At 33.2% G+C, this 24,668-nt stretch overlaps 3 protein-coding genes across 3 annotated transcripts in view; 2 read left to right on the forward strand and 1 right to left on the reverse strand.

Moving 5' to 3' along the window:
* Positions 1–243, reverse strand: part of LOC112501546 (NADH dehydrogenase [ubiquinone] iron-sulfur protein 5-B) — a 4,870-nt gene extending 4,627 nt beyond the window's left edge. The window contains exon 1 of the mRNA XM_025105198.1: positions 31–243. Within this exon, the coding sequence (XP_024960966.1) occupies positions 31–180 (150 nt within the window). The 5' untranslated portion in view covers positions 181–243. The remainder of the gene's footprint in view (positions 1–30) is intronic.
* Positions 244–3,796: 3,553 nt separating this feature from the next.
* LOC112501554 (eukaryotic translation initiation factor 2 subunit alpha homolog) lies at positions 3,797–13,199 on the forward strand. Its single transcript, XM_025105218.1, has 7 exons — positions 3,797–4,427; positions 6,646–6,702; positions 6,795–6,881; positions 6,968–7,114; positions 7,235–7,339; positions 11,809–11,907; positions 12,740–13,199. The coding sequence occupies exons 1-7, from the start codon at positions 4,044–4,046 to the stop codon at positions 12,884–12,886; spliced, it is 1,026 nt and encodes a 341-aa protein (XP_024960986.1). The 5' UTR covers positions 3,797–4,043; the 3' UTR covers positions 12,887–13,199.
* Positions 13,200–20,576: 7,377 nt separating this feature from the next.
* Positions 20,577–23,253, forward strand: LOC112501574 (UDP-glucuronic acid decarboxylase 2-like). The gene is made up of 8 exons (XM_025105239.1): positions 20,577–20,838; positions 21,055–21,353; positions 21,564–21,711; positions 21,834–21,913; positions 21,990–22,073; positions 22,261–22,335; positions 22,835–22,927; positions 23,023–23,253. The coding sequence occupies exons 1-8, from the start codon at positions 20,577–20,579 to the stop codon at positions 23,251–23,253; spliced, it is 1,272 nt and encodes a 423-aa protein (XP_024961007.1).
* Positions 23,254–24,668: the final 1,415 nt, after the last annotated feature.

Here is a 24,668-nt window from a genome sequence, read left to right on the forward strand (position 1 = left end):
CGATTCGATTTCGATTGCGGAAGATTGTACCTCTTTGGAGTGGTGAAGACACTCGAGATAGTCTTCACGGAGAAGAGAACAGTCTTTGGGTTCTCTGCAACGAGACATACACTCACTGAAATCCATCCAGAAATCGTAGCACCTCCCTTTGTTGCCTGTTATCCCCCATCCCGACGCCATTGATTCTGATTTTGACCTCACGATCTCCTTCTGAAGTATAACCCAGAACCGAACAAGAGTAAAAAGGATGGTGGCAATGGCAATTGACCAGTGTATGTATTCTGTTGATGGGCCGATCTTTGTATTTGGGCCTTAGACCATATAACTATAAGGGCGGGATTTTGGGCCAAGTTTCCATATAATTGCATTGAAATGTAAAATAATATATATGATTTAATACCAAAACATCAATTTATTAATATAATAATTTTTTAAAATTTTATTAAGTTTGTATTTGTATTTATTTGTATCAGGTAGTTTGTAAGCAATTGTTTTATATTTTTATCTATTAGTATATGATCAAAATATAATTTATATTTCTAGTTAAATCAATATCTATTTTAATAAATAATTTCATAAATTTGCATACCAAAAAATGTAATGCGACATAACAAATAGCAATTCATTTAGAAATCCCAATTCTATATCTTCTTACCCCTTTACCTCACAAATCATTTTTATTTGCATTTTCAATCATACATTTTTTATAAGTATAAAAAAAGAGTTTCGACTAAAATGCAGCATCCTAGTTTGCTACTTTATAAAAATCTAAACATTGGGAAACGTTTTAGAAAACTGATTTCTTTTAACAGACTATGTTATTTAAAAATAATATGAAGATTTAGAAGAAAAAAAAATGCTTCGACATCCATGTGAACTCTCCTCTAATTTTTTAAGATTTGGGAAATCCAGGCAATTTTTGTGTTCAGAGTGAACACCTTTCTCTTCTTGCGTGTTATTATGAGCTATATTTCAAGAGACCGATCGGAGAAAAGTCATGTTTTTTTATAAAAAACATATATTAACAAATCCAAAGTTTGTGTTGATGATGGTGATCGTTGGAACTTACATGCATGAATACCTCGATAAGTGATATAGTTATTGTTTCAAGACAAGACACTAGAATGTTGATACAAAATAACAACTTCATGGTATCGGTTTGTGTTTGCACAGTTAAGCATCGTATTGTTTTTCTGAATCACCTGTGGAAATGGATTGACCAAGTTGGGTGAATCACTCTGAACCTGGTGTGTTATTTCTCAAACCTTTTACTTTCCACACTTGTGTAAGTCGCGTTTGGAATGATTTATGTTTAGTGAGTCATTCTTCACTTATTAATGATTCCGAAATATGAAAATATACAAAGATAGAACAATAGCGGTAATAGCCTATTCAAACCATGTAACTTGTCTAGCATGCTCGGTAATAAACCACCTATCTCTTCATGGTTGCCGCTTCGATGGACTTTGGCATCACCTCATGAAAAATTTATAGAGAACGATGGCAAACGTGATACATAAACTAAATGGATAACAAGACTTTGAACTACAAAAAGTGTTGCTTAATCAATTTTGGGGTATTTATAAATCCATATCTAATTAAACCCTCTTCACATCATCAACCAGTAATTTATGGGTATTTATTTTTTTCACATTCAATAGAAATTCATCTCATCATTGACCCACGGTTTCAAGGTATTTTTCTATTCATATTCAATAGAACTCTCATCTCATCATCAACCCACATTCACATCCAACGGAACTCCAATCACATCAGATTAGAGGCACTCGTGGTCTGGTTTGGTTTTCCCCCCCCCCCCCCCCCAAAAAAAAAAATTAAAACAAATCGCAATGACATTTTAACAAACTTTTCAAACCGAACGGTTTGGCAACAAGCGACCAAACCGGTCAAACCAAACCACAAAAAGGTGGTCTAGTCTGTCTGGTTTAGGTGGTATGGGTTTCCTACGAGCTTTAAACTTAAAAAAATAACATCTAACATTATTAAAAAATAGGTTAATGAGTTATAAAAGATTCATCTATATGTAAGTGAAAGATCGTGTAAGAAAGAGAGTTAAGGTGAGAAAGATAATTAAGGTGAGAAGCGTAAAAGGGATCTGGACTCTTTATCACCTTTAATCTCAAACGCATTCATGAATCACGCTTGATACGATAATTGATTTGGTACATCTCATACTAATGTACATCCAATAGAGGAAATCACTTCTTATGCTTCTCACTTAACTCTCGTTCTTGTCAGGACCCAACCCTTTATCTCTATAACTAAAAAACATTGAGCACTTTGAAAAAATGTTAAACAAATCCACTAATAATGGTTGGAATTTTGGACAAATATTGAGCAAGTCGAATGACAATCTGGAATTTTGAATTTGATTTTTGACGGAGATCGGAATTTCGCCAATTTAGATGACGCGATCAATTGAGAAATGAAAACTAAAAACATAACGTTTTGGACGAATGTTTTTTAGTCGTGTTGTAAAGTTGAACTAATGACTTGAAAATTAAATATAAATTAATATATGTGTATTTTTTTTACGGTCTGTTCGGTCCAAACTGCTCAAAAAACGTTGAAGCCGCAAATAAGACCTGGCCGAGCAATTTAGCTAATTTTCAAACCGAGCCGGACTGCCAGGCCGCTCAAACCGGCTAAAACAGATCCATTTTGACTTGGTTCGACCAATTTGAGTTGTCCAACAACTTTCTTGAACCCCCATACCTTCAATATTTGAATCAACTTTTCGTCTTAGGGTGAAATTGAGGGGTGGGGAACTGATCAAAACAAAATAATTTATTGGATGTCGAATCATAACAACTGTTCCAATTCAATCAGGATCGGTTGTTTGAGCAAAAACCTTTGCTCGAAAAGGAACATCTCTGTTGATCAATTGAGGAGATAAGCTATTTTGGTCATTTCTTTGTGACATGAAGATTTGGGAATATCTCTCGGGAGGAGGAGCTTGATGTCCTCAGCCATGTCATAGACATTCGTTTCCATGGATGCAGGTTCCGATGCAACTGTATATATTGTAGCAAAGGACAAGCTTCGATTATCGGCAACTTCAACCAGCCCCCACACAAAACCGCCTCCAACTTCAAGTTGAAGTATCATTCAGATAGCACCAATGAGCACCAGTCTTCGATAAGCACCCTGTGATTGGTTTGCTAAGCTCACAAATGCATTGAGAGATATAGGATTCAAACAATCGTATGTTGACTACTTTTTGTTCACTTACTCAAAACAGGGAGTTATTTTGCATGTTATTGCATGGATGACATAATTGTCAAGGGTTCTGCTCCCTCGGCTATCGCAAAGTTCAAGACCCATCTTAGTGAGAAATTTCATTTGAAAGACTTTGGGTGTTCTCAAGTATTTTCATGGGATAGAGGTGGCTTACGGCAATAAGGGTTTGTTTTTGTCACATAGGAAATATGCATTGGACATTCCTAGCGAGGTAGGATTACTCGGTGCATGTCCTCTTTCAACATTAATAGTGATTGGGCGACTTGCGCTTTGACTTGTGGATCGTTAAAGGGGTATTTTGTCTTTATTGGCATGTCTCCTATTCATTGGAAAACGAATTCGTAATCCACTATTTATGGATCATCGGTAGAGGCTAAATATCAGTATGTGGCAAGTACTACATGCACATTCAAAGTGGTTAAAGTCCCTTTTGGCTTGCTTCGGGATTTCTCATGACCATCCGATACGCCTATATTGTATGCCGGGAATTCGTAACTTTTGATGCTCTAACTTGAGGGGGAATATTAGGAGACATGTTCTTATAAATATTATCCATGTATTCTCTGACATATGTTCCATGTGAAATAACAAGAAATCCATATTCTCCAAGTCTGGATATCCAAGGTCCAAACCCTTCATAAAACCCTAGACACAGCGAGCTCTGAAAATCTTTTCTAGTCTCAGCAATTTCTCTCGCCTTCTGATCAGTCTACGATTCACAGGAGTCCGGGCCAATCTCACTCAAAACCCTAGCGACTCCCAACCAAAATCCTTTCACAATCATGGCTTCCAATTCCCCCAATCTTGAGTGTCGCATGTACGAAGTCCGCTTTCCTGAAGTTGACATGGCGGTGATGATTCAAGTCAAAAGCATTGGCGAGATGTGTGCGTACGTTTCGCTTCTCGAGTACAACAACATTGAGGGCATGATTCTTTTGTCCGAGTTGTCGCGACGTCGAATTCGTAGTATCAATAGTTTGATTAAAGTGGGGCGCATTGAACCTGTTATGGTGCTTCACGTAGACGAAGATAAAGGCTATGTTAATCTTAGCAAAAGGAGGGTTTCTGAAGAGGACATTCAGATTTGTGAAGATAGGTATAATAAGAGTAAGCTTGTTCACTCTATTATGCGCCATGTTGCCGAAACTATGGAGCTTGATCTTGAGGTAAGTACGGGTGGTTTTATGTTATTGGATTTGGATGGATAGATATTTCTGTATTTTGTTTTGACAGTGCATTTAATCACATCGTATAAGGACATAAACCCTAACCATGGTACATGGATACTTGTAAGTGCACTAGTTGCCACTTTCATGGTGTTGTCTAGTTGACACAGAAAGTTTATGCATCAGAATTTTTGTTGTTTGCTGTCGACCTGAATTCAGCAGCAATGCAGCATCGCAAGCAACCCACGAGATGGTGAATAGGTGGTAGAGTTATTCAATTAGTTTGTTAACCTTTTGGGGTTCTTTTCACTTCATGAAACTCTTAATTTTAAGTAGGACTTAGAAGTTCAATAAAAGAACACTTATAGGATGTTAACCGAAGGGGCATTATATTGGATATGTTTATTCTAGAGATGGAAGAAGTTCAAGGATCACGTTGCGCATAATTTATGAATATGAAGCAGTAGCAAGAAAAGCTGGCTTAATAGAATGTACTTCGTTAAGGCTTTATTAACTTAATAAAACAACACTTATAGGAAGTTAATCAAAGGGTTATTATATAAATATTTCTTATTCCAGCAATGGGATGACGTTCAAGAAAAGCGTTGGGCATAATATACAGTGCAATCAATCATATTGAGATCGAGCATCAGACCATAACACTAGGAGTTATAAGGGTTTGAATAATTTGCTTTCTGCTCCATTATCTTTTCAAGCTTTTCTTTGCATAGTTAGCTGCTTCAGTATCCAACTATCTCGAGGTGTAGAAAACCACAAGTGTTAAAGCTATCGACTGTTTTTTATCCTTGTTCTATGAATATAAATTATCGTAATAATAATTTATATTGCATTTTCTTTTTCTCAGTTTAGATGTTAACTGATAGAGTTATCTCTCCTCCAAAAATAACATATGAAGGAGCGGGGTTCTTCAGTCCTGCTGCACTCGATACTCTGGTTCATTATATCTTAAGCTTAGGTTCTTACTTTTCCTTTAGGGTTTTGAAATAAAGAATTCCTTCTTCATTATGTTTGACCTTCAGGATATACATCTTTATGCTTTTTAAATGTATCATCTTTTATGTTTAATAATTAACGTCACTACCACGGATATTTTGTTGGTTTATGACATTGTGTCAATCAATTAACAAACTCATCGGTATGTAGAATTGGTAATATGATAGATATTTGAAAGGTTTGTTTATTGACCATCATGCAATTTTTACTCAAAAATTCCGTCATGTTGTAAGAGGAACACTTGTTATTCTAGAGTTTGGGGGCTATGCAATGGGGTGCATTTATTGCTAACATGTTGTTGTTATAGGAATCCATCACCAATTTTACAACTACACTAGTCTGAAGTTATAAGCGGCATGTTTATTTTTTCAGTTCTGTCTTTCTAAAAATTGCAGTTGCAAGCCCGCAGTTGAGAAATCTAAATTGGTGGTAGTCCACTTGTTCCTTGAATAATTGAATTAATTGCTTTAACAAAGGAACATATATACTAGGCATATGAAAATATCACTTTGTAGAGGTCTCAACCCTAATCTGTTCTGCACTCTGTGAGATCTTTTTCTTAGAGTGTCATATGATACTTTTGGAGCTTACACCATGACGATTTCTGCATATTTGTTTTATTTTTTGACTCAATTGCTTTGATACACCCAAGCCACACAACTTATTGGCACACATTAGAACATAGTGATATTCATCATTGTTACAATCGATGTTGAAAATGCTATCCACTGTGATTTTGCATTGCATGTCAGTACTTAATAGCTTCTTGGCCTATTGTCACATCTTTAATGTCGTTGATTGCATGGCTTACAATATCATATGATCACAAATATAGTGGCGAGGATATGATACACAAGTTAAATCAGCTTTAAGGTTGAAAAATAGAATGTTGTAACAAAGACGATAGACCTTGTATAGTTGTATGGAATTGTTCTTTAGTTTACGACCCCCCTCCCCAGGGTATGCTGTTTGTGTACCTTTTGAGATGCACCATATATGATATGGGTTCTTAATGCACAATGAGGTAGACAATATAAGAACTCTTGCTATCCATGCATGTTACCACACAGTAACATTTGTTATTATCATAATTGAGAATAAGACAGATTTCGTTTATGGGTTTTGATGGCACTAGGTTTACATATACGCTTTTTTGCCTTTTTAATGTTAACCATGTGCTATTTTGTAATTTTTGCAATGACAGGATTTGTATATTCATGTTGGTTGGCCTTTGTACCGGAAGTATGGGCATGCCTTTGAGGTGAGGGTTGTGAAATAGACGGAGGACACTTTAACACTCATTGTCGGACAGTGGAAATGCACTTATCTCATTCTTCTGCTATTTTCTTGCAGGCATTTAAACTAATTGTTAGTGATCCTGACTCCATTCTCAATTCACTCACTCGTGAAGTTAAAGAAACCGACTCTGATGGAAAAGAGGTAACTTGTGCATGCTTTATATCATTTAGCCTGCCTTCTGCTAGTATGCTTCAATGATGATCACATCAGAAGTACTCGTAATGTAGGTGGTAAAAGTGGTCCCTGCTTTGTCTGAGGATGTCAAAGATGTATTAGTAAAGAACATTAGAAGGAGGATGACTCCACAGCCTTTGAAGATCAGGGCAGATATTGAAATGAAATGCTTCGAGTTTGACGGGGTTCTTCATATTAAGGTTCCTATTTGTTCTACTCCTCTAATCTACTCATTTAAAGGCTTAACTTCAACAAATTTTGATTTTGAAAGGCAGTTGCAAGTGAAACAGTCAAACTTTTTATGATTTTCTATTCCTTAGGATGCCATGCGGAAGGCTGAAGCTGCTGGGAATCACGACTGCCCTGTTAAAATTAAATTGGTTGCTCCTCCGTCCTATGTTCTTATCACTCAAACTCTTGATAAGGTAAATGAAATATTATGCTTGATTCTTATGACTTTGTGGTGTGATTTTCTGAAGTTAATTGATATGTCCATTCCTAACATGATTTATTATCCTTTCCATTGTTAGTTTAACAAACTGTTTAACTATTAATTAAATGCGAAGAATACCCTTCAATGATGATAAAGTAGGTGAAACTTGTGGACTGAAGCAATAATCTATACTATATTATAAAGCATTTGACAGAAACTCTTAAAAACCATTTTTTATGCATGGAGTACTGTTTATTGATGCATATTACTTAAAATTCAAGTTTACAAGTAAATTGTGCGTAAGTACAATTTATTAAAACTCCATGTTTGAATTTGTGTAACTAAAAACAGATACGCATAATCGGGATAAACATCTCATTTTAATTATAAAAAAAATCTAAAATATAATTAGGATAATCATTGTAACATAATACTTTTAAATAGTTAATTTGATACATCTTTGACATCCTCAGACAAAGCAGGGACCACTAAATTAAGTTATAATAAAAAACATTGAATTACTTATTTATCAAACCTAAATTAAGTTATAATAAAAAACATTGAATTAAATTAATTACACAAAACAGATAACTTTTAAATAGTTAATTTGATACTAACATCTATATCTTTTTCAAAGTTTTATGATATCTTTAAATTTATAGTTTATTCAAAAGACATTATTGCTTTCTCAAAACCACATAAAACCGTATAACATCGATAGAAACAAAAAATAGAATGAAATATTAAAATCGAGATGTATCTTGCTGTAGTGCACGAGTACCCTTCTAGTAGTAAAAATGATGAAAATAGGCAAATAGGTTAGTGTATTGTCAACTTAATGCGTCTTTTATGTAATGATCAAATGTAATTAGATTTTTGGAACTCTTTTCGGGTATCAACATTGAATAGTTTCTGTGACTACTTGGTGCTCTTGGGTGCATATTACTCATTGGAACTACTTGGGGTGCACATGATTTGGTTAAGTTGATTTTGGGATATTGTTGGGACCGAACCATCGTGCTGGTTTGGACTTCGGTGAAATTGCAAACTGCAGACCGAGCAGGCGAGCATGTATTATTATTGAGTAGGACTACTAGCAGTGCACATGGTTTGTTGGTATTGAGGTAGTTCTGATGTGCACTGTGGTTGATGGTTTAGTGAAAACCGAGGTTAGAGGTGGAAGTGATGTTGGGAAAAGAAGCATAAAGAGGGCAGGGAAGAAGTGCTGCAGTGAAGAGGGAAGATGATGAAGAAAGCTGAGAGGTTCTAGTTGCTTGTGGTCTTCTTTTCAGTTATCAATACATGCTAAGCTATATAAACTGTCATCTAATGACTTCCAATTGGCATGTCCTGTACCTTACATGTTTCTTGGTAGGTTTTGGTGTGATCTTTTTGTTCATGCCCAGAACTACTGAAGTTGGAACTCTGATAATTCAAAGCTTCCCAATTATGGATTTACCTTTTAACAGCTTATTACAATACCATTATTGTAGAATGAATGATGGAAGGATTATCTACTAAACTTTAAACGTTGGCCTTGAGAAGTTTATGTAACTTTTATTTGTCTACATTTATATATTTCTATTTTTGTTTGTAATATGTGGCTACTATATGCTTTATGTAGAGAGATTTCTCACTATGTTCTTGTTAGATGCATGTATGAAATTATATTTCTAGAATATTTAGGGTTTCTTGCTTTGTTTCGTTGGTTCGTTTTGTATGGTATCGGCATAAATTTTAAAATCCTAAACACAAAAAAATTAACCTCCACCAGTTAAATGGTCATGCCCTGTTTTTGTTTGGGAGTTGGACATAGATATAACTTCTGCCCTAAAGATAGGTATTTCTTGACCGAACTGGTGAGTTTGACAGGAATTGGTCTACTGGTTTTAGGGCTTGATTAGTTTGATGGGGACATCCGTTCAATTTGTGGATGAGATGATGCATTTCGTTTGTCACCTTGTTGCTTGCGTCAGTTGTTTTGGTGAGTGGAATTGAAGCTTTTTAGTGAGTGAGCATGAGGGCAGTCTTAAGATTTCCTATTGATCGGCTGGTGTAGGTTAGTGTTGTATTGGTTAGTTGGTTTTTCTTTGCTTCACTGTAGGTGTTCGATGTTTGTAAACTTGGTATTGGTATTGGTATTGGTATTGGTTGGATTAGATTTTTCTGGGTGTTTGACTTTATTTGTTGACCTCTCATTTGAAGTAAGGGTAAATCAAAGGAAGGCACAAAAACTGGTGGTGCCAGATTGGATGTGCGGTTCAAAAGTAGTAAAGATACCAAACTGGTTAAATGACTAGAATTGGATTCAGTGGCTAATCATTGTGCATGACCACTTAAAGACGAGATCCCATTATGATCACTTGACTAGAGGACTCTTTTGGTGTTGATCACACATAATTGACATGCAATTGGAACTTGGAAGTGACATCTTATCTGCGCTTCACGCGTCGATGGGATTAAAAATATCTATCATATTGGGATGCCATATTAGACAACCAAGTCATGGTGGGATCTAATGGCTACCCATTCAAGTGCTAGTAGCATGTCTTAATTGGACTATCCATCGCATTGGGATATCGGTGATATCTCGGTTGAATCAACCACTACAAAATTTCAATATCAAGGCTCAAGATCATTGAAACACCGTCTGTGGTGCTATTTGGATTCAAATAGCAGTGTGAAAATCGATATTTTTTGATTTTTTGATTTTTTGATTTGATGTGACTTTAGTTTTAGTTTTGACACTTTATCATGGAAAAACTATATGTTTTGAGGTTGAAACTTTATGCTTTTATTGGAATATTGCTACTCCCTTCGTCCCAAAATAAATGTCAACAAAAAAACACAGTTTTTGAAATATAATAATTAATACATTATTTATTAACTGATCCTTAATGAAGTTCTTAATCCCATCATCTCTTGAATATTCATGTGTCATAATTAAGGGTACAGTTGGAAATTTAGTAAATTCTAACCATCTATTTTTGCATTTTGATGCAATTTTCTTTATTTATTACATGAGTCGCTATTTCTTGTGTGTTCTATGCCACTTGTTTTTCTGATATAGCAAATCAGGGACCTGACTGCGATTCCAGTTTAGCACCGCTATTATAACTGCAGCCTATCTCATTGCTTAATGGGGTGGTCGTTCCTTTCATGAGTACTATAACCAATTAGTGAACAAGCCTGTAGGGTGTTTTCTGTCAAGTTTAGTCCCCTGTTTGTGATGCAACGTTAGGGCACTCGACATGTTCCGACTTCCATTTGGCTGTGTGTCATGTGCACTTAAATTCAGTCTGCCCTATGCTTTTGGATAACTTGGGGTCTATTCAGATTTAGCCTACTTGCTCTTATATGCTTACTAGTATATAAGCTCCCTTAAGGTGTGAAGGTCTCATTTCCACTTGGGACATTTTTAATGAAATATGTCAAACAGGAGGAGGATGTCTTGGGAGAGGCTATAGCATGGGGTGTTTTGAGTTCTGGCAGGGGATTTGGTAGTGGATCGGGGGATATGTCCAATAGTTTCTTTGTCAAATTTGCCACACGAAATATTTTGTTGTCTAATACTTCTTAAAGATGTCTCAGGGATTAATAGGTTCAGACTGAAGGCAGCGTGCACTCAGCCAATAGATTTATTGCAGCTCACAATTTGCGGTGCCTCCATGACTTCATCAGCCATGCTGTCTAACTTAGCGAGGAGGAGCTGAAACTTTAGTTTTCATTGTTCCCAAGAGCAGACCATCCTCATGTTACTGTAGCATACTTGTTTAATCTTGTTATTTGTTTGTCCACTTCATCCTTCCCATTTGAGATCCACAACTGGTTAGCTTATCCATCTTTGGCAGCCGCTCTACCTTTTTTTGTGTGGAATTCAGGTCTCCGTACATCTCACCCCCTCCCCCTAAGACCACCTTCAGATGGGATATACCAGGGTCTTTGGTTTGGTTATCTTTGGAACATTTTGCCAATTCTAACAATTGGGTGAACATACTTGTGGGAGTAACTATAGGACCAGCTTTATTTTTGCAATTCAGCTCACTCAAAAACCAATATTTGGGGAAATGCTGTTGTCAGATCTAGCTATACTATTGAACTCATGAAATCAAATGTTGTAAAGGATATAATTCTCCATCAGCTCTCTGTTTTTTCTGCTCACCTTCCAAGCTGGTCGTGAAATCTTTGGTTGCATATATTCTAGTCATGGGTTTATCAACTTGATCGATACTCTGCTTTCTATTGGAATTGCACACATAAGGATTTTAAGTGTAATAGTTCTAGCCTATTGAGATATCTCAATGGTGTTCCAAGATGAGGGTTTTTTATATAATGCATAGGTGGCATAAATCTTTCAATTGCAAGTCATTAGATGCTAGATTTTGGTTTATTAATATATTGTTTTCCTTCCTTTAGTTTACATTTATAAATGACTTTATATGCTTTGATTGTACTTCCCAGGAGCAAGGAATTTCAGTTCTTACTAAAGCAATTGCTGCTTGTACCCAAGAAATAGAGCATCACAAGGGAAAACTTACAGTAAAGGAAGCACCCAGAGCAGTAAGTGTCACCTTCTAACTTATTTTGCTTGCAATATTGGCCTTCCATTTAAATGCCCCATATGCCTCAAAATTCAACGTAGTTTTATTTGGCCGCCTTTAATTAAAGTAGAGTTACAAGCTCTTGAGATGCTACCAAAATGAGGTCATTGAGAGCCGTCCCTCAATCGCTTACTGACATGCTTTATCTCATCTAGCAGCTCTCTAAGACCCTCTTTCCACCCTACTGGCTTTAGGTAAGGGTCTCAGATCGTATGCTTTCTAGCCTGCCCCTTTGTTGAGCTGGCCATGGAAGAAAAAAGATCCGTATGGCCGGCCAATCCGTGACAACCCTACAACAAAGAGTGAAATGCCAAGCGCTTTTTCTCTAATGTAATTGAGTCATAATTGAGAAAATGAAAAGCAGAACCAATACTAGAAAACATTAAAACATTATCAGAAGTAAGGGGCTGTTTGGTCGATTTTCCATGAAGTCCTGTATGGATAAAGCTGTTTGTGTGGATTGATCCATCTCTATAGATTGAGAAAGTTTTTGTTTGGGAGGGACTTCTAATAGACGGAAGGATTATGGTTTGAAAAACCCTGGCTTTCTGCATAAAGCTTCCCCTGGAAGTTAGATACCCTTCTTCCCAATCATATATGGTTCAAGTCCCTACACATAGTATGCTACACTACTCTTACGTCTCCAAGAACTCCTAATAGAGGTCAAACAGGATTTATGTGAATTTCTTTTCAAGGAGACTAATATGTTGGTCTTCTAAGATTCATGATTCAATTATATGAATCGAGTAATGGGTTTTTCATATGTATGTAAACATGGCCCTTGTGTGCAGGTGAGTGAACGTGAGGATATATTACTTGCGGAACGTATGGCGAAGCTAAGTCAAGCCAACGAAGAAGTGGAGGGAGATGATGACAGTGAAGAGGAAGAAGATACAGGTATGGGAGACATTGATGTGGAGAAACAAATGGAAAATTAAGGCAGATGAGTTTTGAGGTTTCTTTTTGTGATTTTTCATCCAATCTGACCTAGTTGGCAGGCAATCTTGATTTCCATATTTGATATTTGTTTACAAAGATGATTTTACCCATCAATACAAATGAGCTGAGCATGAGCTCTGGGTAGGATTCGTTTTGCTTTAAAGATACTGGAATAAGAGAAAAGAACCTTTGCCCATGGTTGGAACTTGGAATGAACACATTCGTACCCAATGTATGAGAAATGTATGTTTTGTTGCGAACAAAGAGTCGAGCCATGGGCTCGAACTTGAGAATATCAATTTGCATTAAAATTTAAAATTCAAGTTTTATAAGTTTGTTTTTGGGTGTCAGCATCTTTTTAATGTAAGAGTTATTAACGTATGATGTATGAATATGTTGGGCTCTGGAAAAGTATCTGCTTCTATTCAACTCAAAGTTTTCAAGGAGCGGAGTCTGTTTAAGTTCAGCAAATCTTGTGTTGAGTGAGATCAACTTGGGTTTGAAAATTACTTGTTCAAATAAATCACTTTTCTAACAAAATTTTGGACTTCTTAAAATATCTTTTATAATGAAATATATTATTACTGATGTTTATTAATTTCCAAATTTTATTTTATACATTTTTTTTATATTATTATCAATATTTAATAAATTGCAAAGTTAATCAAAATATAAAAAACGTATAAAAATACTGAAAGTTTAAAGAAGATAAAATCATAAAAATACGATAAATTGAATTTATAGAGGAAGACGTATTTGATGTTTTAGAATAGAATTCAGCATTATTTTGCTAGTACATATATATTTGTTTCACCTTTTTCCATGGGTTAGGGGTGTAACACGTTTGTTCCACTTTGTTTTGTTTCATATAAAAGTCATATGAAACGTGGAACAATAATCTGTAAGATCCTACATTGGTTGGGAAGAGGAACAAAGGTTGCCTCTTCTATCAAACGCGTTTAAAAAACGTGAATCTAAATATATGGACAATATCTGATACGGTTGATCTGGAATGTTATATTATATTTTGTTGAGTGTTTGATGTAACAATTATTGGATGCTAAAGTTGAATCACAAACATTCTTATGATTATATTTTCTGTTGATATTTATACAAGTAGGTAGAATTGTAACTTTTATTTCACACTAAATTTTAGAAACGTCATCGTTTCTTTGTAAAATTTAAGATAAAAGTATTTTTCTTCTAATTTTAATTTAATTTAATTTATAATTTAGAAGATTGAAATTAAGATTGAAGCGTTATCAACCGTTATGTTAAAATGTCTAATAAAATAAAGAAAATAATATCGAAATCCCAAAATTTGAAGAATTCTTTTCGGTCTAATATTTAAGATAGATAAATAATATTTAATTTTTTCCATCAATAAAAGGTACCGAAAGTAATTAAAGAGCACAAGAAACTGTTCATGTAAGTGTAACCTTCCCATCCCTCATTTACATCTCCATCCCGTTATCTGCCCGCGGATAATAATAAAAACTATGGTCCCATTTGATTTGTAGAATTGAGGATTTAATTACATGTCAATCTCGCTTTTGGTTTGAATGATTGCATGGATTGATTTCATTGAATTCCACAAACATGAGATTTAAAAATCCAATGAGGGCAGTTGGTATTTCGTAAAATTTCATATATTTTATTTCTAATAGTGTTTTAAAATATGTTAAAAACACTTGTCTTGTAATAATAAATTAATAAAAAGAGAATCTAATTAATTTTATAATTTTTCTTTATAAAATAATGAAATTAATTCAATTCCAAATTCTAAAAACCAAACACATCCAAAAATTTCAAATCATTTTAATTCTAAATACACCCAATTCTAAATTATTCTACGAAATCCAAATCCCTCCAAAATATTTGTCAAACTAAATAGGCCCCAAAGACCCATTTGGTTTGTTGGGATTGGATTAAATTTCAGAGGGATTAGAAAATGAATTCCATTTCATCTTAGTTTTGGTTTGACAAATTTCTAGAACTTGAAATCCCAGTATTTTATTGAAATCCTACGAATATATAATTTTGAAATCACATGAGAATATTTGGTATTTCATGAGATTTGTATGTAATAATGTTTTAAAATATGTAAAAAATATCTATTTTCTAATAATCAATTAATACAACTTCATTTCATTTGTATAATTATTTATAATTTGTTTTTATAAACTATTAACAAAAAATATAACTTAAATTCATTTCAAATCCTACAAAACAAACAAAAATCAAATATTTCAAATTATTTCACAAAATCCAAATGCCTCAAAATCATTCCATCATACCAAATGCCCCTAAGGATTCATTTTGGTTTGATGAAATGTTTTTGAGGAATTTGAATTTCGTTGAAATATCTGAAATTGGGAGAATTTAGAATATTTGTTTTTGGGATTTGGAATAAAATTTATTTTTTCTAAATATTTGTTTGTTTAATAAATAATTTGTTAGTTTCAATAAGCTACGGAGACAATGGAGAGAACATAACATATTTGATGATAAAAGATGTATAATGATTTTCCTTTCAATACTAACCAATTATAATTGATGCATAATATTTATATTATGTACCAATCAACTCTATTTGATACCAACCAACTTTTTTTGGTTGGTACGGTTTTGTATCAACAACTCAAAAAAGTTGAAATTATAATTACAAATTCATTAACATAAGTATAACTTGCTATCCGAATAATTTAATTCAAACATGCTTTCCAAATAAGTGAATAACAACCAACTCTTGTCCATATTTAGTGATGACAATTTTGTACCAAACCAAACCAACCGACATGTGTACCAAATTACCAATTAAATTGGTACCGATTGGTAGTATCTTGCAAACTTGGTTGGTACACGATATTGAAAGTTGCATACCACAGTAGTACCATGGTACCAACTTATTTATTTTTTATTTATTTTGTGTATTTTTTATGTAGTTGATATTAAACCTTGCAACTTTAATTATTTTATTTAAACATTTGAATGTTTGATGTTTTATTAAAAACGCGTTAAACATCACATGTGTTACCTGAAAACTCAAAATTTTCACTTATATTTTGAAAAAAAAAAAACTGGAAAATTTTCGTATGTAACATGAAGTTTGTACATAACTTGTACCAACATAAAAAAGTTGGTACTAATTAAACCTTTCGTGTTGTTAAAGAGTTGAACAATGAAAATAGATGGCGAGTATCTTGACCAGTTACATATCCAGGGCCCCTGACACAAATAGATGCCTCACAAGTTCGATTTCGATAGAGATTACTGTACAAAATACAGTTGATTGATACATGGTATAAGTCTATAAGAGTTTTCATACCAATTATAATTTGTTGGTATACGATATTAGAGAAAAAATTGGTACCGTACCAAGTCCACCCATAGTCCATATAAGTAAATAAAAACCTCAAATCTGTTATCCACACAGACACAGAGTGAATAGAAACCCGTTGTCCATATAAGCAAATAAAAAACCTCAAACCTGCTATCCACACAGACGCAAAGTGAAAAGAAACATGTTGTCGACACTCCACACAAGTGAATAACATGTTGTCCAATAGAAAGTAATACAACAAAAGCATTCAAACAACTTGTAGTCCAACATAATATAAAACCTGCGATTGCAATCCTTAAAAAGTAGCAACACTAAGGAAATGTTTGGCAAACTCGTTGATAAGCTAGCTTATGACTGATAAACTATATGATAGCTGATGAACAAATTATGTTTGACAAAAATTAGCTTATAAACATGTAAAATAACCAAAAATGATATCTTGAAAAATTAATCAATTACAATATTTTACAATATAATTAAAATAAATCTTTAAAAATATAATATGTTAATCAACACCTAGAAGATGATAAAAATAAATAAATAATATAATACGTTGACTAAAAAAATTCAAATTGATTATTATATTTTTAGATTTGTTAAACGAATTCTAGGTAAAACCTATTAATTTGTGATTTTAAATAACCATCAGATATAATATGAATATACATAAAAGTATCTGTTGATCCTCTCTCTCAGTGATTTGATGATGATCCTTTTATTTATCGAAGTGTACTATCTATGTATTTAGCTTCAGTGATAATCATTGAGTCTGTTCAGTGATCGCTGAACTTGTATTGTAATTCGTTCAGAGATCAATATTTATTAGGAAGATAAAACTCACACCATAGAACCTTCAATGATATCAAAGATAGAAGCTGAAGATAGAGACTTGCAAGTTCGTGATCTGATGCGGTTTTCAGTGATAACAAACTCGTCGACACAAGTGTGAAATCTAACAAGATTCAACGACACTAATGAGTCCTTCAGCGTCATTCCAGTGTCAGCGATCAAATGAATCTTGTTGAACATGATTAGTTTTTGTCTTGTCCTTCTACACACAAAGGACAAACCAATACCTTTCAAAGTAAAGTATGTACGGAATCACTTTATTGTCTCCAAACGTGCTTACCTACTCTATGAAAGATGACTATTCATATACGACCAAAAGACTGTATATATGCAATAAAGGACAAGCTCACTTTTGAAGTTTGCCACATGCTTTGCACCATTTGAATTGTATTTAATGCAATAGATATAAATAGTTGAGTAGTTCTTTCTTCTCAGATATCCTCTCTAATATCAAATCCAAGCATCCTTGCTTGAAGATCTTACCAAAGAATATACTCCTCCCTCTAAGCTCTCTATCTAAGAAAAAGTCTTCCACTATAACAAGTGAAGTGCACAATACTTCTTAACCTATTTCTTGAAGGAAGTTTTTTTTCTTGCCATCTGTAATTTGCGTGTTTCCTTGATTGTTTAGATAAGTTATTGTGTTTGTATTCATCCTCTCACCTTTCTACAAAATGTTACATATAAACTCTTATAGATCCGATTGGGACCAAGTGACCAAGAGTGTCAACCTCACATATTATAATTAACATAATTTAAAAAAATATATAATTAATAATTAAATTAAATTAAAATCATTTAACACATTTCTATTATATATATAAAATAAACTAAGTAATTTATATAGAACAATTTAAAACTTTTATATTTACTTTTTTGATAACTAAATATATTACATAATAGTTATAAACCAATTGACATGTTTAATATTACTGTAAATAAATAATATTAATATATAATGTATAGCGTATAGTGTATAATTAAAATTAATTTATAACTAATAGTTAACATTCATTTAGTATAGTTTATTTTTATTTAATATTTATTAGTAATTAATATTCGTTTATAATAAACTATAAATTAATATTAATGAGAGCTACAATTGAAAAAAAAATCACAATAAGTTGCTAAAGCGCTACTCCAAGTAGTGTTAAGCTAGTTTATGTTTGCCAAACAATGCATAATTAAAATTTCAAATATTGTCATGCTTCATGGGATCTTCACAAACCAACGTATGAAAGAAGGTCGAGACTTGAGATTCTAGCCTTCTAGACATTCACTCGGCTTGCATGTAGCCGTATTTTCTACAAACAAGAAAATCGTGTTAAAAATATATAAGAAACTAATTAATGCAACTCATGTATTAAAAATTTTAAACAGTAGGATGCATTAATAATTAAATATAATTCATTTAGGCGTCGTTTACTAAACACTTATTCAATAAACGTTTATTGATAAAATTTAATACTATTACTTACTTGCCGGATAAGATTATTTAGTCTACAAACCAATATAACATCATATACAACAATATATATATATATATATATATATATATATATATATATATATATATATGTTGAATGTTGTTGCAAGTCTTGGTAAAGCAATAGAAGATTTCGTAAAAATGAAGTTGCATCATTTGAAGGTAAAGGCAATTAATTTATGATACCCAGACAGGATTCACTGGAGTTTTTTGCAAAAATGGGTTGGTTTTGAAAAAAGTTTGTAAAAATAGGTTAGTTTTATTTTTGTTGGTAGAAATAGGTTAGTTTGTGTGGGACCCACTCATTTAAAAAAAATCTGATTTTCTATATTTACAATTTTTACCTTTCAACTTACATTTTCATTTTTATTTATATCATTTATTTTGTAAAATTTTATATTTAACCCTTATTATATATTATGTATTAATTTATTATATATGTTAAAATTTACGTATTATTTTTAAATTTATGTAATTTACGTATTATTATCAATTTATATAATTAAATTGACGACAAGCTGCAATATGTTATTATTAGCGTCTTTTGTGACCGCAACAAGCATTTTTCCCCTGTATGAACCTTTCAAATGACAGCCATCAACAGAAATAACAGGTCGACAATGATGAAATGCATTAATAGCAGGTCCAAAAGCCCAAAAAACATACTTGAATGTCACCACATCTGATGATCCGTTCGGATTATGAAACCAATTCACAACCGTGTTAGGATTTGAAGACTTCAAAGCTGTAATGTACTTAGGCAACTCAGCAAAGTTACTTTCCCAAGTTCCATAGATAGTCTCTATGGCTTTCCTCCGACCATGCCATGCCTTCCAGTAAGTGGTACATTTGAGGGATTGGTCTCAAAATTACGAAGAAGATCTAGAAAACTAGTACCTGTAGGCGGACCGCCTAGATTCATKATGATAAGTATATCAAAATGTAACTGCACAATAAATCATAAGATAAATTATATAAATATGATGCTATATATGATGTTTCATATCAATATATGCTAAGTATTTAGAAAATAATACATACCTTGGATGAATGAAGGAAAGAAGATTGAAATTTGATATTCTAATGATATAATAGTTGAAGAAKGATGAATGGAAAGTGAATAATCAAACAAATTTATAACACAAAAAAGTAACTGATTGGCAACTCATTTATTCATTTTTTTTGAGTTTTCATAAATAGTGACAATGTTCAGGAATCAATTCCTCTTCACTTTTTTTGAGTTTTCATAAATAGTGACAATGTTCAGGAATCAGAATCAATTGTATGACAATTGTATAAATTTTTAATTTAATTATATAACCTGATAAAAATATACAAATTTTAACATATTAAAGGTTGGTATTAATTAATCTGAAGGTATACAAGAGATCTATTTAATTATATAAATTGATAATAATACGTAAATTACGTAAATTTAAAAATAATACGTAAATTTTAACATATATATTTTAATTAAATAAATTAATACATAATATATAATAAGGGTTAAATATAAAATTTTACAAAATAAATGATATAAATAAAAATGAAAATGTAAGTTGAAGGGTAAAAATTGTAAATATAGAAAATCAGATTTTTTTTAAATGAGTGGGTCCCACACAAACTAACCTATTTCTACCAACAAAAATAAAACTAACCTATTTTTACAAACCTTTTTCAAAACCAACCCATTTTTGCAAAAAACTCGATTCACTGGCTGCCATGCAAAATATATATATATATATATATATATATAAAATAGACGTCATTAATTTATCATATGAGCTAGTAAATAATTTGAAGTTGTATTATTTGATTAATTAAATTAAAAAAAAACATATCAATTTATATTTATATACAAATGCACCGCGTATTCCGAACTTCCTTTCATTTGAGTTTGTCTCCCATAAACCAATTACATTCTCTCTCTCCAAAATTTGTGGGTCTCTTCCCATTCAACAGCAATTAATCTCTCCCATCCCAGATTCTCTTTCCCCACAGGTTTTTGGAAATGGCTTCCCAAACGATTCAACCCCATTCCCTTATCACACCTAAAAGATTCTCCATTTCCGATTCCATCCGTTACATCTTTCGAGAACAACGCTTGCTCTTTGTCGTCGTCGGAATCGCCATTGCAGCTCTCATATCCAATCTCCTCCTCATTCCTTCTCCCTTGCCATCCCAACAGATCTCTCACTCTATGCACATTGCCGAATCCACTTCCGTACCTCGCCGGAGAGCCTACGAGCTTCATTCCGATCACCTCAATCCTGGTACAGACATATATGTATATATATGTATCTCTGTAGCGAATTCAAAACTATTCATTTCTAGGGTTTAAGTTACGGTATCTAGCGAGATCATACAAAATTTCGGTTTCACATCCTCCTAATGGTTTTAGTTATATGGCTAAATCCATCTGATATAACCAATAACCGATTAAAAATCGACATTATTTGTTCATGTTTGCAAGTTTTGATTCTATGCAGGTGGGAGGATCCCTCTTGGGTTGAAGCCCAAGAGTATGAGGGTGTTAGTGACGGGTGGATCCGGGTTCGTCGGAAGCCATCTGGTGGACCGTCTGATGGCTCGTGGCGATAATGTGATCGTAGTCGATAACTTTTTTACAGGTCGAAAAGATAACGTACTCCATCATCTCAGGAACCCTAGGTTCGAGCTCATTCGACACGACGTCGTTGAACCCATCTTGTTAGAAGTTGATCAAATCTACCATCTTGCTTGCCCTGCTTCGCCCGTTCATTACAAATACAACCCTGTCAAAACCATCATATCCTTTTTTTATTTTATTTTTTGTCTTTTCTTATACAAATTGCATTGCAATCTTTGATTGATTTAGCAAATGGGTAACTGAATTTATGAACATTGTTTGATAATAACAAAATTTCAAGAAGATATAAGGTTTTGTTGAGTTTATTCTTTGATAATTTGCTGCATTTCGTTTCGGGTTGTTTTAAGCCTTGACAGATATGGTGATCACAAGACGAATGTGGTGGGAACGCTGAACATGCTAGGACTCGCAAAGAGGATTAACGCACGATTCTTGTTAACGAGTACGAGTGAGGTGTATGGTGATCCTCTTGAACACCCTCAGGTTGAAACCTATTGGGGCAATGTCAACCCCATTGGTGAGTTTCACTACCTCACTAATTAACAAACCCAATATATCCCACGCATATATAGCTTGGGTCTCTTTACCATTTTCTTTTTCTATATGAGTTACATTGCTTTTCTACGGGGTTATTCACAGGCGTTAGAAGCTGTTACGATGAAGGAAAGCGTGTTGCCGAGACCCTCACCATGGACTATCATAGAGGGCTTAACATTGAGGTTATCAAGATTTCTTTAATCTTCTTGCTTTACATATGAAAAAGATGACATCTTTTTGAGGATATATCTTTTCCAGGTTAGAATTGCTCGGATTTTCAACACATACGGACCACGAATGTGTCTTGATGATGGGCGTGTAGTTAGCAATTTTGTTGCTCAGGTAAGTGTTTGGAAAAAGTTTGGTCTAATCTCACATCAGTTAGACAAAAGTAGTGGTATATATCTAAAAAGAGATTCAAAGGGGTTCTCACATTTCTTTACTGACACACACACACACACACACATATATATATATATTATATATACATGAATATGTGTTAAATGTGATGGCTTTGTGGATCAACTAGGCATTGAGGAAGGAACCGATGACTGTTTATGGAGATGGAAAGCAAACCAGGAGCTTCCAATATGTTTCCGACTTGGTAAAAATTCTAGCTTTTAATGTTCGGTGCAACAAAATTAAGTTTATAGGACGTCTAAGATATTTAAGTGTCATGATAGAGAGTTTTATATGATTTAAGTGTTTGAGGACCAACCAATAAATTGTATTTTATTTAAATTGGTTGCAACAAGATATAGGACGTTTTTGGACGGCTTGACAAATTTTAAGATATTTTTGAAATTAAGTGTTGTATTAGTTATTTTATAGGATTTTTTTGAGAATTGTCTTGTAAACCCGTTTATTTTTAATAGTTAACAGGACATTTTTTTTGAAAATGTCTTGAAAAACTTGTTGTGAACCCAAAAGTGTTGTATAAACTTATTACAATTCTAAATTTTAGATAAGACTGTTTTTTTGTTTGGTTCTATAAAATGTTTATTTAGGACACTTATATTTAGCTATTTCATCAATTTGTTAAAGCTTCTTTGACTTGTAAACTTTGAAATTGTGAAACAAAATTGATGCATGATGAATAACAGGTGGAAGGATTAATGAGGTTGATGGAAGGAGAACATGTTGGACCTTTTAATCTCGGAAACCCTGGTGAATTCACCATGCTTGAACTGGCCAAGGTAATTAATTAACTCTCACCACGGGCCATCGTTTTCTATAAACCTGAACCGTGGGTCGTCAAGATTCAAGAAATCATAGTCTAAATTTGTGACAGGTGGTGCAAGATACGATCGATCCAAATGCAAAGATCGAGTTCAGACCAAACACAGAAGACGATCCACACAAGAGGAAGCCGGATATTTCAAGAGCGACGGAGCTTCTGGGGTGGCAGCCGGTGGTTCCCCTGCGTGAAGGACTTCCTCTGATGGTATCAGATTTCCGGCAACGCATCTTCGGAGACCTGAAAGATGGTGATAGCAGCACGAGTACGTTTACGTCTGTGTAAGTTTGTTTTGGGTAGGTAGGGTTAGGAAAAGAGCAGAGGTGAAGAGGAAGAAGGCGGCTGCATGCATATGCCTTGGCTTTCTTAAGAGAATAAGTTGATAAACAAAAAGAAATTAAAGGAAGCGTATTTCTATAGGGATAAATAAATAAATAAAGCCAGCCTGCAAAATTATACGTATTTATGTATCTGTATCTGTATATGTATGACTGTATCTATAGATGACACTCGAATTTAATCACAAACTTCTTTATGTAATTATTCAGTAATGGTAAATGTTTTTATTTAACTCTAGTTTTCATTATGAATTTGTGTTTACTTGGACTAATCTGTTTTAATTTGTATTTGTTATATTTTTCTAGTATTTATTATTACAACTTTTATTATTGTAACTAAGTGTGGCCCGTTCCGTTGCATATATAGTAACGATACCGTGCTTAAGAAAATATATTGGATCTAGTTAAAGCAATGAATATTTTTTTTTCAAGTAGTTAATTTGCATATATTGATAATTATTTGTTGTTGCAAAAAGTTTGAGATACACCGTTAACAAAATAAGTTTAAGTTTGAGATGCATTGATAATAGTTCTGTTATAATGTAGCATAAAACTCAAACCAATATATCCATATCACTATCAATGTTACAAAGAGTTTGGAGATCTTTTTCTTCTCATAAGAGTAGAGTTGACATAAATAATCATCTTTTCTTGTAAATATATCATTACATCTTCTTACTAATTTTAGATAACTAAACTCACCACGTTTCAATATTTAATAAACATTTCATTCTCGTGATATCATCTTGTTATTTATAATCGTCAATTTAATATAAAATAAAATTTGAAAACATTATTTTTTTAATCTATTCTGAATAAAATTTTAATTACACACACACACACATATATACATATATATATATATATATAGGTGGAGGTTCAAACGAAAACCCCTGTGATTTACGAGAATACGAGAACAACCCAATAACCTCAAATTTTTTTAATTAATAAATTAACTTATATTATATATAAATAATTTAATAAGGACAGTAATGTAACTAAGTAATTTTTATTATTTTTATTTTATTTCAATTTCATAATTATCCCTTTTGTTGACCACGTCTCCACATTTTCCTCTGGTTATCTAATCTTCTTCTCCAGATCTTTCATGATAGTCGATTTTCTTAATACTTTTTCTTCGTATCGTTAGTATCCATATTTTTGTTGATCTAGAATGGACGGCTTGAAACCCATATCACATGATTATCACACCCATATCACACAAAATCGTTTTCCTTGTGATAAATGTGTGATTGTCTAATCCTAACTTATCGAAACCATCCGAAATCGTTGTGATAATGTCTAACATAACCCATTGAAACCATGATCAAGTCGAGTGATATTGATAAAATTGTATTTTGC

The sequence above is a fragment of the Cynara cardunculus genome, unplaced genomic scaffold (assembly GCF_001531365.2).
Source record: "Cynara cardunculus var. scolymus isolate 2C unplaced genomic scaffold, CcrdV1 Un_Scaffold_232, whole genome shotgun sequence".
Taxonomy (NCBI): Eukaryota; Viridiplantae; Streptophyta; class Magnoliopsida; order Asterales; family Asteraceae; genus Cynara; species Cynara cardunculus.

Coding starts and splice junctions, on each gene's coding strand:
- LOC112501574 (XM_025105239.1), top strand. CDS start 20,577: ATGGCTTCCCAAACGATTCAACCCCATTCCCTTATCACACCTAAAAGA. Junction 22,074..22,260: donor TTAGCAATTTTGTTGCTCAG/GTAAGTGTTTGG, acceptor TGGATCAACTAG/GCATTGAGGAAGGAACCGAT. Junction 22,336..22,834: donor TCCAATATGTTTCCGACTTG/GTAAAAATTCTA, acceptor GATGAATAACAG/GTGGAAGGATTAATGAGGTT.
- LOC112501554 (XM_025105218.1), top strand. CDS start 4,044: ATGGCTTCCAATTCCCCCAATCTTGAGTGTCGCATGTACGAAGTCCGC. Junction 7,115..7,234: donor ACGGGGTTCTTCATATTAAG/GTTCCTATTTGT, acceptor TCTATTCCTTAG/GATGCCATGCGGAAGGCTGA. Junction 11,908..12,739: donor TAAAGGAAGCACCCAGAGCA/GTAAGTGTCACC, acceptor CCTTGTGTGCAG/GTGAGTGAACGTGAGGATAT.